We start from the raw sequence: 18,837 nt of genomic DNA on the forward strand, positions 1-18,837 counted from the left end.
TAGCCGAGCACAGCGTCCATTCGAGCTTCCACACCCATACTTTTATACAGCACTGCAATGTACCCTTTACTAACAGTGGACTGTGGCTACTGCTTCACTAAAGAAATGCAGAACACTGAGGCACGATCAACAGAAGCTGAAAGCAATTCGAAGGGTGCACTGGAATGCGCATTGACGATTGTAAAATACGACAAACACTTCTAAAAGAAAAAAAAATGTGTACTAAAAAGGATACACACTAAGACATGATCACCTTTTGGGATAATGGCAAGGTTTCATGACATGATGCAGCTTCAGCTTGTTTTATGCAATTTTCAGTGCCCCAATTAAAATTACAAGTTCTCATTTCTTCAATATTACAATGCTCGATTCTTATGAGGCAGAATCTTTGTCTCCACCATGATCTCTCAAGTCTGGGTCAGTTGTCAGTCCCTTTAAAAGATTGAATCGTCCAGATGTCTTGCATAACTAATTTGGAAAGTATGATAGAAATTTTACTGTCATTCACTGTCTTTCTGTCCATTCAGTGAAATAGTGCTTATCTTGCTTCAATAGTTCAGTAAAGAAACGCAAGCCTCTCAAGTGCAAAGAAAGACACAACCAACTCCTTTCATAAACTTTATTTCAACAACCTACTCCACATGCACAGCTGACTGGATCTGCGTGTGCCACTAAGGTGTGAGGCTTTTTTTTTGTTTGGTTTGCTTTTTCAGTGCTTGCACCTCGCCAGCTGTGCACCAACAGCCTCTAGCACTATACAATTCCGACCAAGTCAGAGCCTACACACAGTCATTGCGTCAAACTGACCGACAACAGGACGGAGTCACTGGCACCAAAAAGCACTCGGCTTTCACGAGCAAAGGCACTCTACCCGTCATGCTATGCAATCAGAGACTAAGCAATGCTTCTGCAATTGTATATTTCAATCCAAGGCTTTAATTCTCAGCACACTGAATTTCTAGCATTATATACTATCACGGTAACTTTCACTCTTGCGGTAACTCTCATGTTTCTTGAAAAAAAAACAGCGCATACCCCAGAATCTACAAAGCACATGCAGCCCCCAAAACTTGCAAGGCGACAGATTTCGGAAAGTAGCCAGTCACCAAAACAATCTGCAAACATATTTTGTACTTACAGCAATGAAAAGTAAGCTCAGAAAGAACTCTTAAAACTACTAAAACCTGATACCGTACAACTTGCACATGGTACACAGCCACTGGATGGTTTCTGCCAGTCTCTGCAAAATTAATCTCTCACGACAGTTATTTGTGCAAGCGAAATAAGGTGCTTGCTGAAGGGGGCAGCATATGCACACAAAAGTTTAAAATGCCCTTGACATGTATGCACATGTGTAAAAATATGCATAACTTCATGCCCATCAGCAAAACGCGAGAGTGCAAACCACCTCGTTCAACTTTACATGACACACAGCCTGTTTCTAAAGCACTATTTAAAAGTTCACAGACACAGGCCGCTTCTTTGGACATGGGGTTCGTACATTCTACGATTATGCATCATTTCAACTCTGGCAATAAGACGTGCACCAGTCTGTGGCCCCATTGAGGTATCCCTGAACGATGTCCCCTTCATGGAGTAAGTAGCCTTCTCTCTGAAGCCCTGAATACCTCTTCAAAAACTAATATATATATATATGCAAGTAACCTTAAATTAGTCACTTCTCAAGACTACTCCAACCATCTTCGTTTCCTTACACAAGGATGAATGACTACATGCGCAAGTATCGTTGGCATAACACACATCCATAAAATCTCTCAACCACCGCTTTCACATGACCCTCTGCTGTCACTTTCCTAACGTGTCACTCAATATGTTGTCAAAGAATACTCACTGGCTAAGGGAAGGAACACCACTTGGATTGGTAACGGTTCACTAAATACATGACAACGCACAAAAAGCAAGCAAAAGACCCGACTAGCATGTGACACCTGGGACCTACTCAGGCAGTTAACACCCGCGAGCTGGTCATTTCAAGGCAGCCTCCATGGCTAAGTAAGCGTGCTTGCATGCAAACCTAACATGCTGGTCATTATCAAAACCTACTTCGCGTAATGTTCCGAACATTAGATTTCTGGTGCTCGTACTTCAAGGCTTCTGGTTGTTAAGCGGCATCAATGTGGCACATCTACAATATACCATGGTAGCTAAAGGTTGCACTTTGCCCAACAGGTGGTCACGGCAGAGCGAGCTGCTTACTAGATTGCTGCAGGCGGCCTATTTGAAAAAAAAAAAAACTGGGCAGCATAGTAACAAGATTTCAGTGCCTCTCAAGTGAGTGCACATTTGCTGTGCTGGCGGCCAGCTGAAGTAAATCTGCTCACGGCCTGCACCATCAACTCGGCACTGTTCTGCAGGTTCTTTCAACAACGAATAATTGTGTTCGTCTCTTTTAAACCAACCAAAACTGCACCAATAACAACAAGCACTTGAACTCTGCTACTTGGTTTCCCTTCCTGTGTTCTCGCTGTCCGTAAAGTAAGCCACAAGAGTGTACAAAAGCTCAGATTAAAGGACTAGAGGGGAATTAAGAGGCCCTCCGATGACAGTCAATTGCTTGCTGTTGCATGCTGCTGCTTGTGTAGTTGGAAAAAAAAATACGGCTGCGGTAAGCACTGCATAGAGGAAGACTCTCGTATCCTCCAGCTGCCCTGGGTCGCACCTGGATGATGCAGGTTAGGCTGTCGGTGTGTTAGCTGCTGACAGGCAGTGACTCGCACTGCGAACGGCAAAGGTCAGTATCACATGACACAAAGCACACTCCAACCCCAGCTTCCAAGCGCAGCAGCAATAGCTGGAACTGGCACAAATTAGAGCGGCTGTTGTTTCTTCAAAGTCCTACGAAGAGGCAGTTGCCCAGGAAAGAAAAGAAGACTCAGGCGGTGCGCCGTCGAGTCCAAAATCGAGATGTCAATGCTTTTTGCATGGCTTGCGAGCTGATGTCAAAGGTCATGAAGCTGATGCCGACAGCGATGGGTCCCTTGATCCAGTTCATACTGAGCCCCTTGTAAAGGCCTCCAATGAGCCCTTCATTCTTGTAGACCATGATGAGTGTGCCTAGGATGCTCGTGTAGTTTTGGCCCGTGAGGGGTGCCGTTTGCATGCGCCGCCTCACAATGTCCAGCGGATAGGAGCTCGACTGACCGAACAGTCCGCCTACCGCACCAAACACCAAACGCTCGATCGGATGCAGCTCTGTCGACCCAGTCTGCTCTGTTGGGAGAAATGCAGAATAACGTGCAAAAAAGCGAGACTTCGTGAGGTACAGAAGGAATTCACAGATAAAAAAAGGCTTGGCAGCATGCAAGAAATGTGAAGATAAACGAAGGTCGCGGCAACGAAAGCTACTCCACAAAGCATGCACGTCAGTTCGCCTAGTTTAGCAGCTGAGCACCTCTTCTCATTTTATGATGGCTGCCGTTTCCACAAGCACCAATATCAGATGATTCTCTTGCTCTGCAACATGTGAGCTGGCTTTACGCGAGTGTTCTTTGAGTGGCCACTGAAAATCACTTCTGGTGCCTAGTGGCCTCGCACAGCAATACAGCACTTCGAAATTACATTGTTTCACAAGTATGACACCCTAATTGCCATTTTCAAACAGCTGCATACCACGAGTACGCGAACACAGCTATTAAGTATACAAAAAGCATTTATTTATTTATTTACAGCATCACCTTCACCTTCCTACAGCAAGAGAGGGTAATATTAACAATAGAAACAGGCAAAACATCATAGCACAGACTTATAAAGCGGACCATTCTCAAGTTCAAAACATGTTAAACAAGCAGTAAGAACAGCACAGTGCAAAAGCAACTCTATTAACTGCCAATTATTGATCAGTTGAGCAAAGCGGACACCGTCAGCAGTGACTACATCTGCTGGTAAAGCATTTCATTCAGATACTGTTTTTGCAAAGAGAATTTTATGTAATCTGTGCAACATTTCATTTCTGGAATTTTACTGCTGTGATCCCTCCGACTTGAGATGTAGTGGGGAGCTGTGATACATTTAGATTTGTCTATACGAGTTGAGTTGTTGTAAATCGCATGCATTAGTTTTAGCTCGTTTACCTTCCACCTACATTCAAGAGGTTCGAGTCATACTTAGCAGCGCAAAAAACTAGGACCAAAGCGAACGAGGAGACACAGGTTGTGTCTCCTCGTTCGCTTTGGTCCTCGTTTTTTGCGCTGCCAAGTATGAATCCACACCAACTAGCCCAACTTTCTGTACTTATTAAGGTTCGAGTCCAATGCTTGAATTCATCTGTGTGACACTAGCTCCCCAGGAATATTGTTTGGTATACCTCGCTACACGATTCTGTACGCCCTCAATTTTATCGATGAGGCATCTTTAAAGGGGAACCCACAACCACATGTCGGACACATATTCTAAGTGCAGTCTTCCTTTTTATCAGTATTCCGCCATTTTCAGTATTTGAAGAGCACCACAAAAATTACGCAATTGAAGAGCAATACAGATTGTACAAAGGTCTGTACCTGCTCTTAGCCTCTTCAGTGTCTCGTATGTGAAAAAACTGGCACCAGCATAAGGGATGACTCCAAGCATGGTAGGTGCAAACCCTCTGTACAAGTGCCTGGGACCTTCCTTTCTCCAGATCTCCCGAAACACTTCAATTATGTTCCTATACCTGTGAACACAGAGAGAGAGAGAAATAACTTTTATTTGCACCCATCAAAAATGACTGGGGAGAAGGCTTTAGCCTAAACCCCGATTCATTGAGATGAAGAAGAAAGTTAAGAGCTATGTAAAGAAAAGCTGTTTGTGCATCAAATAGCAGTACACCTTTACCCTTACTAATACAACCAATTTTGCCCAACAAACAGTTTTCACAAAAAAAAAGAAAGGCAATGCAGAATGAACCTCACATTTTCTTTTATTCCAGTAGGTCCAGAGCCACCACAGTATAAGCCGCAACATAGCAAAAAGCAAACAAACTTACAGTGGCAGTGCTTACATACCCTGCCCGCGTTTCAATGCCACTCTTCAGGACAAAATCCACACACAGGCTGATATTTAGTAAACACTCATACCTCCACCACTCAGCTTGTAGTATGACTATGGCATTCACGGATAACATCATCCTTGGTGCACCACACAGTTTACATGCACCGTCAAAAAGGACTGCCGCTGCAGCCACACTGCAGTAATCACCTATCTGGCTTGGAAACAGCCATCCTTGCACGTGCAACGTCCAAGGGGTACGTCAGGGCTGATGCCGTGCAACCCGCCAAAGAGCCAGCAAGGAACGTCCTGAAGTAGTGCTCCTTCCTGCAACAGGCCAAGATGGAAGCTTGAAATGTTTCTGCCATGTTGCTTAAATGCAAGGCAGAGCGTAACCCGATCTTTACCACAGCACCTACACTGAACGGGTGGTTGAAAGCTCGTCTAGTTTACATTCGCTTCTGCAAGTACGCATTCCAAACCACTGATGGTGCATTCTAGCGTTAGCGAGTAGCTGCAGAGCAAACTTTCACAACGCCTCTTTTATTACCTTCAAGTAAACTTGAATGTAGAGTCTCAATTGATAATTTGAACTCAAGCAGATCAAAATTTTCTTCAAATCATGCAGAGTTCACACTGGAGGCGCTGTGCTATGCTTTGGCGCACATATGCAGTCACTCAGAGCTGAAAGTGACGATTCTGTAGTGACCTCATAAGTATGCCAGCACCACACTGGCCCCACTCAACCACCAAAATAAGCCTGCCCTTCTCCTGCGACAGGCACATAGAAAATAAAGGAAAAGGAGAGCACAGCAATATATATATATATATATATATTGTAGTGAATTACAATGAACGCGCATTCATAATGCGCATTCAGGTGCGCAATGAACACACCTCCACCAAATGAAAGGGGGTTTGCGTATTAGTGAACTCAGCGACACAGTTCACCAAACAGCTGAGCGGACGGCAGCAAAATCACAGTCAGTCTACACAGCCAGAGAGCTGGAGGCGCGCGCCGGCACACTTCGTCGTCAACTTCTTCGTCTGCCATCGAGGCTACCTGAGGCGCATTCATTGTAATTCACTACAATATATATATATATATATATATATATATATATATATATATATATATATATATATATATATATATAATCTATCAAACCCCTCTTTCCTGGCTAAATTAATCTTAGAAACAAAACACATTAAACAACAAGCAGGTGTGGTGTAGCCACTTGCTGTGAAACCAGTGTAATACTCATTCTCAGCTCTTCCTCAGGTGTCCAAAAAGCTGCATGAAACATAACGTCAAAGTCCACTTGACAACCCACCTTCTCTCGTTTGTGTCCACTTTGAGGATGATTTTCCAGTGTTCGTGGGCAGCGTACTGGCAAGAGGCAAAGGGCACAACCCTCGCCATGGTGGCTGTGTTGCCCCTCCACCAACTGAGCAAGCCATGCTCCTTGTAAGAGGTCGCCAAGAACTTAACCGCCTTAGGAAATGAGAACTGCTCATTGTGTACTGCAATTAGACAAAAAAAAAGATTGTCATCCCCCTACAAAAGCTGCACAATAAGAACATCTACTTTTGTCTCCTTGCAGGGTCAAGTAAAGCAACCATCACAACAGGCTATAAAAACGGGCTTAACAAAGATACTCAAAGGAGCATCTTTGAGTGTGCCTTCCTAAAAGTACATGCATCTACCCCGTGGAATCGAAATTACCAACACAAACCAGTGTCTAACGCACTGCAATTGCCAACATGAACAAGGGTCGGTCAAAAATAACACACAATCTGCTGTAGCTCCATAATGGTGACTACGGGAATTAAATTTTGTATTCAGAAGCACGGGTCATTCATACCCTCACGTTTATCAAACTTTTGTTTCCTGCTGTTACATGTAAGCCACCATGCATTATCAATGTGACACCCTACTACGCCAACATGCAGTGATCAAATTCCTCACAAGTCCATAGAGAACTCAGCAACCTGAGTTCACTGGAAGATAATGCCAGTCTATGAGGACAACACAATGAATCCCAGTGGTGTGTTTTCATGGCTTTAGATGTTTTGGCGTGGTGATTTCGGTACCCAGGTCCTGCCATGTTGACGTAGACAGTCAAGCGTCACAACCGATGAAAATGCATCAGTTATTGATGAACTCATCCAAAATGACAGATGCATTACCTCAAGACAGATTATGGAACACACAAGTATAGCAATAGGATCTGTCTTAACGCTATTCGAAAGATAAGGATACAGAAAAATTTGCGCTCGAAAGGTTCCACAGCTCTTGACAAGGGAGTTATGTAAATCAGAAAAAATGTGTGTGATGGTCAGAAAAGTTTCTTTTGGGCTTGTCCACACTGCTTCCATGAAGCCATTTATTCATGATGTCATTCAAGAAGAGCTATAGAATTTATCTGTTTGGACCATTGTAGGTTCATCTGAGTGGCAAACAGGGTTGAGATGACAAGTTCACTGCATGTGAAAAAAAAGCGTACTGACCAACCTAAAGAGCTTAACAAATGCAACAAAGATCACTACAGTGCAGTGATTCGAATGAATCAAACGCTCAGTGGCATTTTCAAAGTACCAAGACACCAATTCTTCCACCAACGAAAGACCATTTAGGCTAGTGCTTACCATTTATGAGCTGCATGTGGATTGTGCACTACTTTTTGAATGACCTTTGTATGTTGCTACATCCCAGATACACAAAAAATGTAGCGAATGTAATAACATGAGAACAGTCTTCAATCCAAACATTCTTTTCAAAATGACTCTGTTGACAGCAGCTTTCTTTCATGTCCCTCTCAGTGATGCGAAGTCTCCTATGACTGCCCTCGCGTTAAGTTTCAAGTTGGCATAATCTCATTATATCTAGCGGCAGGGGGCACAGGGTCCACTCATTTCCTCGTTATACCCAAAGAGGTCATCGCACAGGCAGTGCCAAAAGTTTCCAGGACACAAGGTCTGCTTTTCAGCAATATATTTTGCCACCTGAGACACTTATAAAGCTACCAAGGTTCACAGAGGTGAAAATTATATTCTCCTGCCCCCAACATTTTGAGGTTTGGCGGTGTCATAAATGCCTCACTACATGGTTCAAAAGCAGATCCTGTGGCCTGGCAACGTTTGACACACCCTCCACATATGTACAAGCATCCAGCCGCATTTCCAGCCATACCATGCGAAGCACTTCAAAAGGCCATGGCGAAGAACACAACTATGAACAAATGAAAAAAAAAAAAAATTCAGCAGAGGTACTTAAGACCGCTCACGAGTGGGAATGTGAAAGCATTACTTATTCTTTCTAAAGCCTCACCATAACTTTATGTCCCTGGGAGCATTGTTTACTCATTATGTTTGTACATGCATTAAAGTTCTTTTCTACAGGTTTATGTGTATGACACCATCCGGAACGCTGTACGACAAATCGTTGCGTCACAGTTTTGGTTTCAATGTCACCACACAAACGGCACCACATTGAGGTCGGCCAGTGGGGAGTATATATAGACGAATGATATATATAGGATCGTCTGAAGTGGCGGTGCTTGGCTTGCTGTGTGCATCATACAGCCGCTTGATCATATGATGTCACGCTATTTTTCTTGCCATCACTGGGATTTTCTATACCCTCTGCAAGTACGGACACACACTAAAACACACACGCCGCCAGCTTTTCTCGTAATGGGACTAGTAATGCTTTCACATTAAAAGCTAAGGGGCAAAATAAACGCCTGCCTGTTGCACCATAAGGTGCAAACAGTAACAGCCAAACTAATCAAAGGTATCAAAGAAACATAATTTGGCCTTTTCTCACAACAGCACAACTCTGCTAGTTCGCAAGTCCTTAAAAATGAGGCCAGATAAAACAGCAGGCTAGCAATCATTTTAGCTGCTGTATAAGGTATCAATCAGGCATCAATGTCAGGAAACAATGAAAAAGAATAGGGAGACCGAAGCTATTACTAGTTTTGGTCTAAATACATTCAACGAATGTCTATATTCCCTCAAGTCACAAACAAAAATAAATGAAGAAACTGCCTAGTCATGCTCCATACAACCATCACACATGCCACATTAGAAAAAAAGTGACAGCTAGTCGCTGTGCAGAAGAGAAGAGTCTTACTTTGAAAATTAATTTTTGTGCGGTCAAGGGGTGCGATAGTCGTTTTTGCAAGGGACCCAGCTATTGCCCCGGCAATGAACGAAGTGACAACTTTATCTCGATTTGTTATCTGGAACCAAAAGAGGAAAGAGATCACAACAGCTTCTAACATTTAGCACACACTACTCCAGGTCACAACACACTTATTTACATCACAGCAAGCACTGCATATTAATTAGTATGGTTAAGTGGTTAAGAGCAGCAAGGCATGTATATTATACATATTAACATTTTTTTATTTCTGTTAGCAGTTTTAATGAAATCTGTCCTCGCGCAAAAGTTATTTAGTGGCAGCACACCATGCATACAGCTGGCTAAACACTTGTAAAGTGACAAGATTAGAAGATTACTATGATATGAAGCTGAGCAAGTTGATGCTCCATGGTTAAAAACAAAGCCTTAGCAGAATTTGTACATGCATTTATCAGCCCACTACGCACAAACAAAATACTGTTTTCATCCAGTGAAAAAGCATGCCAGTCATAATCAGTATGGGGGTTCTTGCACAACAAGCAAAGGAAAAGGTTTAAATGTCACAGATTTCTTGTTGAAAGCATTACTGTTAACAGGAAATGGTCGTTTATGTTACGGTAGGCTAGTCGAAGGCATTAGAATTGACCACAAGCAAGAAAAAGCAAGCCCCGTTAGTAGATTTCTCTGGCTTTACCGCATTTTCTCCCTCAGCCATTGAACGAAAAGATCAGCCTAGGCAACTGTCGTCTCCAAACCTAGCCAGAATAGAAGAAACAGAAAATTAATGAGTAATAGGTTTCAAGGCCAATGAGCATTCTTACAAAGTGCATTTTTCCCACACTGCTCAAGCAGAAGCGCTAGATTTTCACAGCCAAACTATTTATGCATGAGGCGCGCCATTAAGATATCCAGGCACATTTTATATAGCAACCAATGACCAAACTTAAGCTTTAGGCACAAGATTTACAAAAATAGCTAAAAGACATATAATGCTTAATGCTTGTAAAATCACACCTCATAACACTAATATGAACTTCTTAGCTTGTTCACACAAATTCCGAAAACCATGAAAGAAGAATAACTTTTTTGTTGCTTGCATTTGCGGTCACATCACAAGAGGCAACAATCAATACTGCTACAAAAGAATCACAACAACACTGGTTACCAAAAGCCTACACACCAGACAGAAAGTCCTTAGCAATGGCAAGCGCTAGCAGGAAAAGAACAGCAAGATTTTGAAGAACTGCAAAATTTGAACATTGAAGTAAAAGGGCAATTCATAACAATTAGTTACTGTAAAGCAAAGCATGAATGTTACCACCTGAACATTTATCTGCTGCTTGCTCGTATCATGTACACATTAAATTCATGATAATGAACCCAGAAAGCAGTGACTTAGAAAGAAATGACTGTCAAGTACAACCATAAATGAGTTGTCCTGTGTGTCCGGCTGCGAATTCACTGCGAGAAAAAGGTCTCTTGAAGTTGACTTTGCTTCTTGCATCATGCCACATTTGATCTATCATAGATGCTCACAGAGCAACAAAGACGAACACCTAATGTTCACAGCTCCATAAAGCAATGGGTTTAACGGATTTGCAATGAAAGGCAACCTGTTCTGGCTGAATGCTTTGTCAAAGCCCACTAATGTTACCTTTTATTCCTGCTGACCTCATTCAAATATCGATGCTTTAATACCAAAACCTCTCTGCACATATTAGGATCACGCTGGCATGACCATTGGAAAGCCACAGTGCTCAACTTGTTCTGCACTACATCTAAGCAGCCAATGCTTGTTACCCACGTGTCATGGTCTTAAAGAGCAGCTGCACGCAGTTTACATGAAGTTTTTTAATTACTTTACTTTCCCTTTGCAGAAAGTAACTTTTAAAAATTACCGATTGGTCCAATTAGTAATTCCAAACGGTTTCAATCGGTCTCAAAGCGTGTTTGGCAAGTTCCAGTTGGTCTTTTTGGACTGGATTTAACCTATGGTAGCAGCAAAAAATTATCTAGCCCTTGACAAAGTGCTTAAGCCTAGCAGAGAGATGTTTCACCTGACATCACTGTCACAACTGCAACAATGTAGGTCATGAGTGTTTCTGCTAATCTCAGGCGTCATGACCTTTCAAACAAAGTAAAAGAAAATCGCACAAATGATATGCACAAAAATGCTAGCAATGCTAGTAATACACACTGGTCTCAATTCCGACTTTTTTTTTATTGTCATTGTTTCCTTGCTAAAAACGCGGTGTACCTTTCAACTGTATACTTTCATACAGGAACTAATGCTGTTTTCGTAAGCTATGCCAACACTAAGCTGAAAAACCATCATTTGCAGAATTTAAAACCACGTAACCTTCACAGCCTGCATGAAACACTGTCAATTAGCATGAACTGTATATTTGGCCTTTATCAAAGGTACAGAGCTGAGGTTATTTGCTTATCTGCCTTGCTGTAAAGCTCATAATGCATTTCCAGCATCCCACATCTCTTGAAGATTAGAGGAACTCTCGTACTCACCCATTTCAAGGCTACAAGAGCCCTACTGTGCAGCTTAAAAGCAAACCCTCTTTGTCTCTCTACTTCTTAAAAATGCTCTATTTAACGCTCACAACAAAACCAACAAAGCATATTCATTTATCAACAGGAATGTGTTCCTTTCAGATAAATAGCACCTCCTAATTAACTAATGGGTAATAGCTCTGTAAGCTACTGTTTATTGCGAACTTTTGTGTGTGAGGCATGTTTCAATGCAAGCTCAAGCTTTTCAGAAATCCTAACTAATAAATTTAGCCTTGCAGTATGGCAAGGGGCACTTGCTGACAAAATTCACATAGCTCTCCACTGTGCAAGAAACATTTATGATACCCGAAGATTTTCTTTCCCAAAGGAGCACTTAATTCATGGTTAGCACACACCTTTAACTTCTGTTGATACAGCTGGAGAAATAATACTGTCGCAACATCACAAAAAAGAAAAATTATGTTTACCACAGACCTACTGCCCTCTAGAAGCACAGAAATCTTCCCTGTGATGGCACAAAAACAGAAACGGACATTTGACCACCACAGACTGGATTCAAAAAGCAAGCAAATTATTCAACAGTTCAAAACATACAGATCCGGTCTACCTCATACTGCGGTTCGTCATCCCAGTGGCTGAATGCGTCTGGAGTTGGCTCGTTGATGTTTGAACTTTCATCGTATCCTGTAGAGCTTGGCGATGGCAAAAGTTTTATTTGCATGCCAGAATATCATTCAGGTTCCTTCAGTTGTTACGCCTGGAATATGTGACATGCAAAATTACTTTTGTTTGCCACTCATGCGCAAGCAAAGTTCACTAGCCAACAACTGCTTCGGTCTCAATAATTGGCACATTTTCCAATGCTTACCCACGTAGTGTAGAAAAGTAGCAGAGGCAAAAAGAATAGACATGATATACAGCAGATAAATCAGCGCTGTTATAAAGCCGTTATAAACATGTTATAGTACTTTTACATAAAGTTGTTCCGCAACTTGATTCCTTAACGCCTGTGTGACTGCTGAGGTTTCGACCAAGACAAATGCTTTCTATTCTAATAATACATGAAAGCTAGACAGAGGGGTTAGTTATATTCTTTGCATTTCTCTATCACTTGATTGGTAGTGTGAACATGGTCTACTGTTGAGTAGCCTTTACGAAAGCCTGCGTGATCATTTGGTTGATTGAAGTCTGAAGTTGTCCTGACTATCAGTGATCACCTTAGCAAATACCTTTTAGGCAATGGACAGCAAGCTTATCGGCCTAATTTTTCACATTAGCATTCTCCAAGATTCCAGAACACTCAAGGTCATAAGGCATATTGTATACAGGATGGCTAGTTCTTCTGGCACAATCTCCTCACCATCCTTCAATACATCTGCTGTTAACTGATCCTCACCAGCTGCTTTCCCCCTTTGCATTGCTCCTAAGGCTTTCTTTACTTCCTTTTTCATGACTAGTAGCAGAGAGAGAGAGATGTGCACTTTATTCGGATACAAATTAAAGGGACACTGAGGAGAGCACTATTAATATATTTTTTATAGCAAAATCCGATAGTTCGGCATGTCATGGCTTTGTTGCCACTTGGCCGGCAGCGAAAAATGCATTTATTTCTAAGAAATTTGGATTCGAAGTTGAAAAGGTTTTTCCCGCCGCTGTGATTCAAACTTGGGATTCGGCTATGACGACAGAGGACTAAGTGACGTGAAACATGACGTGACATGACGTGATGCAGACTCCGTGATTTCTGGCGGCCAGCAGTGCGGCCTAGCAGCAGCCGAAAAGAAAGCTACCGCCGGCCGCACGTTGAAGGCATCTATCGGCTATTGCGGCCGTCGCTACAGTCGCTTCGCTTACGTTTGCACCGGCGTTTTGCGAGCGTTACGATGGATCTCGTTCTCGAAGTCGTCAACGAAGTTCTCGCAAATAGACACCTTTAGCATACCGTGTACCTTGATACCGCTAGCGGAATACCGGGAGCCCGCCTAACGCCGGCGAGCAGGCGCTGATTGGTCCCGATGCTTCAGGCGAGCGCGTAGCTGCCCGGCACGTGGCGCCATCTGGCGACGTCAAGGAGATTTGCGCATGCATTGGCTGCGCCTCAGTGATTTGTGTTTATCGTGTCCTAGCGTTGCTAGAACCATTGGTTCTAGCAACACTGTTTTGTTATATGACGTCATGACGCTTGTACTTGCGAGTTTGGCCTGTGGCGGCGATACCTGTATTTTGGTTCTTGCTCTTTTCTACGTTACAAGAGCTTTGTTGTCAGTATGAGTGGCGTTTTTGTAATCAGGAGCTGGTATTATGTCGATACAAGCCAACTTCAATTTCTCCTCAGTGTCCCTTTAAGCATCTAGCGAGTCTTTGCCCAGTTGCACCAAGGCTAGCTGGTCGGCCAGTTGTGCCAACCCCAGCCAGGCATGCCAGGTGAGAGATGAGGAATGTAGGGGGATTGCAGTGCGATGAGGCATCGGAAAAGGCAGTGCTCTGCGTTGACATATGGGTGGGGGCAGTTTGGACAAGACAGGTTGGAATGCGCCTGAAGGGGAAGAACCGGGCTAGAGAGAGGAGTGTGTTCAGGTGAATTTTTCGGAGGAGGTGGGTCTGAGCACGTCTAATTGCTGTGCACTACTTTCACTCTCACTAGCGTCCTGACCACACTGGCTACTGTGTAGATTTCCAAGAGATTTCTTTATCAAACAGCTTTTCTTGTTAAGCTTTAGGTTTAAAAACAGATTCCTCCATCCTGATGTTAATGTGAGACAAAGTATTCGGTGTCACCCGGATATGCAGAATATATAGGGTGCAGCCATTACAGACTGGCTGTGCAAAAACTAGGCACTGCTCAGAGCACACTGGGTGGCACGCACCATCCACTGCAAAGATAAAAAAAAAATCAATCCAATGCCAAGCCTGACACACAAAGGAAACAAGCAGGTAGAACAACTCTAGACTTTCGAATGAACAGTTCAGATGATATCACCAAGTTTAGATGACAGAACAGAACGGAGCTGGGCTTACAATCGACCCAATTCCTTGACACAAATTCCTCCGGGACAAATGCATGAATGCAGCGGAAGCAACGGCACCCATAAAATGCATTACCACCTATTTCTAGTACGTGCACAGCTTAATTTACCAAAATTGTGAAGCATTCTTTCTCTATGAGAACAGACAACTCAGTAATGCAGTTCACGCCTGGTTTCCTAACCTACAGCATCTGCAGCAATTGTCGTCACCTCGTTTTCCTTGCATATCCATTCTTAAGTTGGGTAATCTACAATCAACCAACTCACCCAGCAAGAACCTTTTCTTAATATATATATATGTTGCAGCGATGTTCAATGTCTTCATATACCTGCCTAAAGTCACCACCATGCGACCATACCACATATCATAATAATATAGCCAATCGCCCAAGTTCTGCAACCTGCACCTTGCATATTTTAAATTGTAAATATTTGGTCTCAACAATGGAATGTGTGCATGACGCATCTGACATATTCAAACAGCCACATCACAGACAGCATTGAATATGATGCTTTAGAAGGCACACGCAACTGTCACCAGCGTCAGAATTGCTCCAATTCGTTTTTTCTTTTTTTCGACTGATTATTCAAAGTAAAACAGTAACGAGCAGTTCAGATAGCAGCTTGAGAAACACACAAACCCAAAGGCAAAGGAATATCAATGCCATTTATCGCTTGGTGTGTTCTAATAGCCCCACGGAGACGTCTTTGTCGGCTGGAATACGTAATTAAAGAAGTAAACTTTCGAGCATGCAGTTATTCTTTTAGCAAGGTGTAAATTTCATCTACTAGCTAACAGGGAGGAAACAGCGTCTGCTGGCCCCTCCCAACTAGACGTGCGACTTAAAAATTAAGAGCAGCGATTTGGCAGTTCAGTACGGTTATTAAATAACTCATAAGTCTTACCAGACACGCAAATAACTGATGGCTGGCATCAAAGGAGAGGCAGGAAATATTCAGTTAGCAACCAGCAGTTTCCACTTTCATAAGTGCAAACGGTCTCCGCCGCGAACCTCTCAACGATGTCAAACGTGGAGAGCTCAATGCGCTGAGGCAGAAAGGTCAATGCTTTATCAAAGACTGCCGCATGGGATAGTATCCTCAGATTAGCGCATGATGACCCCGCGGCGCAGCCACAAGAAAACTCACAGAGGCAGGTACAGGTGCACAAGGTCGTGGAAGAGGCCGTTTTGATGGCGCAGAACTCGGTCGGGTAGCGGTCCTGCGACGCGTAGGTGTGCTGCACTCACTACACGTGCTGCACAACTACCGTGCGCGCTTGAAGCAGAGCACCGCAACTTGCATTAAACTGAAACGATGTCGGGATTCGGACCGGAACTAGCACGTCTCGCTGCCGCCGGGAAGTGTGTCCTTTTGGAATCGCCGGAAAATACGTAACGTCGACGTCACTGATACGTAAAGTTGACGTCATTTTAGCGGAAATTTTAAGTACGGTCAAAAGCACCGTCTTGTTAACGTGAAACATTCGCAGTAATATGCCCTCAAAAACCAAATCGACCGCCCTTGAAAATACCGCGAAAACGTCACAATGAGGATGCGACGTTGCACAAATGCAAGATAATGCTCAAGCGTGATAAAAAATCTCCGCGAAATGATAAGCGAGAGGCGTTTCTTTGTCTGCGATAGTTCGTCTGTGCACGTCGGTATGGCTTTATCGTTCTAACTCGGTAGCCTGCATAACTGAACTGTTGAGAATGGTTTGTGAGCTGTAACAGGCGCAGAAATCCCGTTCCAAGTTCTCTGCACTTGCACGTTTGTCAGTGACAAATGCGGGAGTCCGTGGATTTCCTTCCACCTCATCTAAACTATTGCTAGATGTCGCGATCAGCTGCTTGCTTAGAAAGAGAGTCTGCAAAGAGTTCAGGTGAAGTAACGCATGTCAGTGACATTATTTTCAGCTTCTGCCCCGCCGCGGTGGCTCAGTGGTTACGACGCTCGGCTGCTGGCCCAAAAGAAGCGAGTTCGATCCCAGCCGCGGCGGTAGAATTTCGATGGAGGCGAAATTCTAGAGGCCCGTGTACTGTGCGATGTCCGCGCACGTTAAAGAACCCCAGGTGGTCGAAATTTCCGGAGCTCTTCACTACGTGATTGTGAGGAACAACTTCCAAAATATACAGGTACAGAACGAACAGAACTCTCTAGGAAGTGCGAGCCGTAAATGAAGTCAAACTCACGTTCTTCAACATGTGGGACGGTTTGGACGGTGCTGTAAACACCATTGGCACATTGTACTTTCCTGCCACCTCCTTCAGGTTGTGTGATACTTTGTGCACGTACGGCATGACTACTGGTCTTGCTTTTCTTTCAGCCCTTTGCCGCGCTTTCCCTTTCATCTTTTGCAGTAGTGTATCAATCAGAACCGCCATGATCGCACAAGGGAACCCGGCAGGGAAAAGCCTGCCGACCTGATCATTAAAACTTTCCTGCGTTCTGTGAGGACACGATTTCATGAGGGCAGACTCTGCGCTCGTCCGTACCCTCTCTTGTGTGTGTGTGTTTCGCGCAACTACGATGTCTGAACCATTAATTGAAATCTGATGAACTTTGAAAAGCTTGTCGAAAACAACGTGTAGGTCTAAGCCGCGCCGACAAAATGTATTTCTTAAAGTTAGGTTCCGCCTCTTGACACGCATGTTTTATCGTATCACATGATGTGGCCCTCCACCGTCTAAGTCATTCAGTAAATGAAAACTCCCTGCATTATAACTTAATTGCAGGATCACGCAGCTCCAAGCCCTGTACGCACTATGGATCAAGGAACGCACGAATCCATCTAAATACTCGCCACACGTTTCTGTGCAAGCGTTTGACAGCTTGACTAAACTGGCGGTGTAATTTATTAGTGGGGTTCTGATTTGTAGCGATCCATTTTAAAAGATCCGCGGCGGTGGCTTTGTAGCTTGGCTGCTGAGCACAAGGTGAGCGTGTTAGGCGAGTCCTGTCATTTGCGGCTCGTGCGTCTTAAAGAGCTCTGTCCCTGTACGTATATTTTTGAAGTTGTTCCTGAACCCATCACCACTCTCTCATTTTATCTTAACACTACGGACCCCAATGAGATCAGTGATGCCATAACTAATTTAAGAACAACAGGGCCTGGTTTAGGTATGCTTCCCTCGATTGTGAAGCTAATGTCTTCATTTATAGCACCAGATATATAGCACACATTAATTTGATATTTTCGTCTAGCATCTGTATTGATAACTTAAAGAATGGTAAGACCGCAGAAGCGGAGTGCAAAAATGCCCGCGCGCTGAGGACGGTACCCGAGGCGCAGATGGCGCGTCGGCGAGTTCTCGCCGGTCGTGTCCAGCTACCGCTCTCATGCGCAGCACACTTTGGGTGATCGTCCGCAAGGGCGTCTGCAGAATTTTTTGCAGGGGGGGGGGGGGGGGGGCCCATTGGTTGTTGGCGCCGGAGGGGGGGGGGGGGGGGGGTATATTCGTAGCAAAAAGGCACTATATTTGCGGAGTGAATTTATTTATTTATTTATATATATATATATATATATACATATATATATATATATATATATATATATATATATATATATATATATAAAATAAGTAAAATACACACATGAAAGAAAAATTACAAACAGCAAATTAAAGCGCGGCTAGGAGAGATACATTGGAGCTTATCAACGAAGAAACCATTAAAACTAATAAAAAAATGCAAAAAGGTACTATCACGTCGTGGAGAAGTGTGCTCAGCCTTGCTGCATACGGGTTCTCGACTCACCCGGATTGATGACCAGCACACAGCACAATATGTTCACAAACACGCAACTACAGTCACTCACTCACTCAGTCAGTCTTCCTTGAACAGCAACTGTAGGCGCCTCGGATTTTTCTGGGCGAATTGCGTAATTACACGGGTGATAAATTAATTTCAGTGCTTCATTACACGCTCTCGGTGCACACTCATCATACATATTGATTGGAAAAACGGTTGAACGCGTACGTCGAAAACAAAAGATGACTATATATACAACGAAAACTTATTTACAAGATAAATGCACGCTCGCAGCTTCATACACCTCGCTCCATCTTGCTCGCGCATCCGCACAGCCGAGCAACCGCACACACACTGCTCGCCGCTCGTCGTTTTCTCGTCCGCTGTCTTGGTTGTTCT

General features: G+C 43.6%; 1 protein-coding gene across 4 annotated transcripts; it reads right to left on the minus strand.

The window, feature by feature from the left end:
- Positions 1 to 605: 605 nt before the first annotated feature.
- DPCoAC (dephosphocoenzyme A carrier) lies at positions 606 to 16,061 on the minus strand. 4 transcript variants are annotated; one of them, XM_089549583.1, is made up of 7 exons: positions 15,835 to 16,061; positions 12,267 to 12,416; positions 9,122 to 9,230; positions 6,318 to 6,507; positions 5,194 to 5,310; positions 4,518 to 4,669; positions 606 to 3,231 (listed from the first exon to the last, which is right to left on the minus strand). In XM_089549583.1, exons 2-7 carry the CDS (start codon positions 12,378 to 12,380, stop codon positions 2,894 to 2,896), a joined length of 1,020 nt encoding a protein of 339 aa, XP_089405709.1. In that variant the 5' UTR covers positions 12,381 to 12,416; positions 15,835 to 16,061; the 3' UTR covers positions 606 to 2,893. The 4 variants fall into 4 exon arrangements, with proteins under 4 accessions (XP_089405709.1, XP_089405710.1, XP_089405711.1 ...); XM_089549584.1 differs by lacking the exon at positions 15,835 to 16,061 and adding an exon at positions 15,592 to 15,811; XM_089549585.1 differs by lacking the exon at positions 15,835 to 16,061 and adding an exon at positions 9,828 to 9,888 and having other exon boundaries at positions 12,267 to 12,406.
- Between the last annotated feature and the right edge of the window lie 2,776 nt (positions 16,062 to 18,837).

Source organism: Amblyomma mixtum, chromosome 6 (assembly GCF_055824585.1).
Source record: "Amblyomma mixtum isolate Tamu chromosome 6, ASM5582458v1, whole genome shotgun sequence".
NCBI lineage: Eukaryota > Metazoa > Arthropoda > Arachnida > Ixodida > Ixodidae > Amblyomma > Amblyomma mixtum.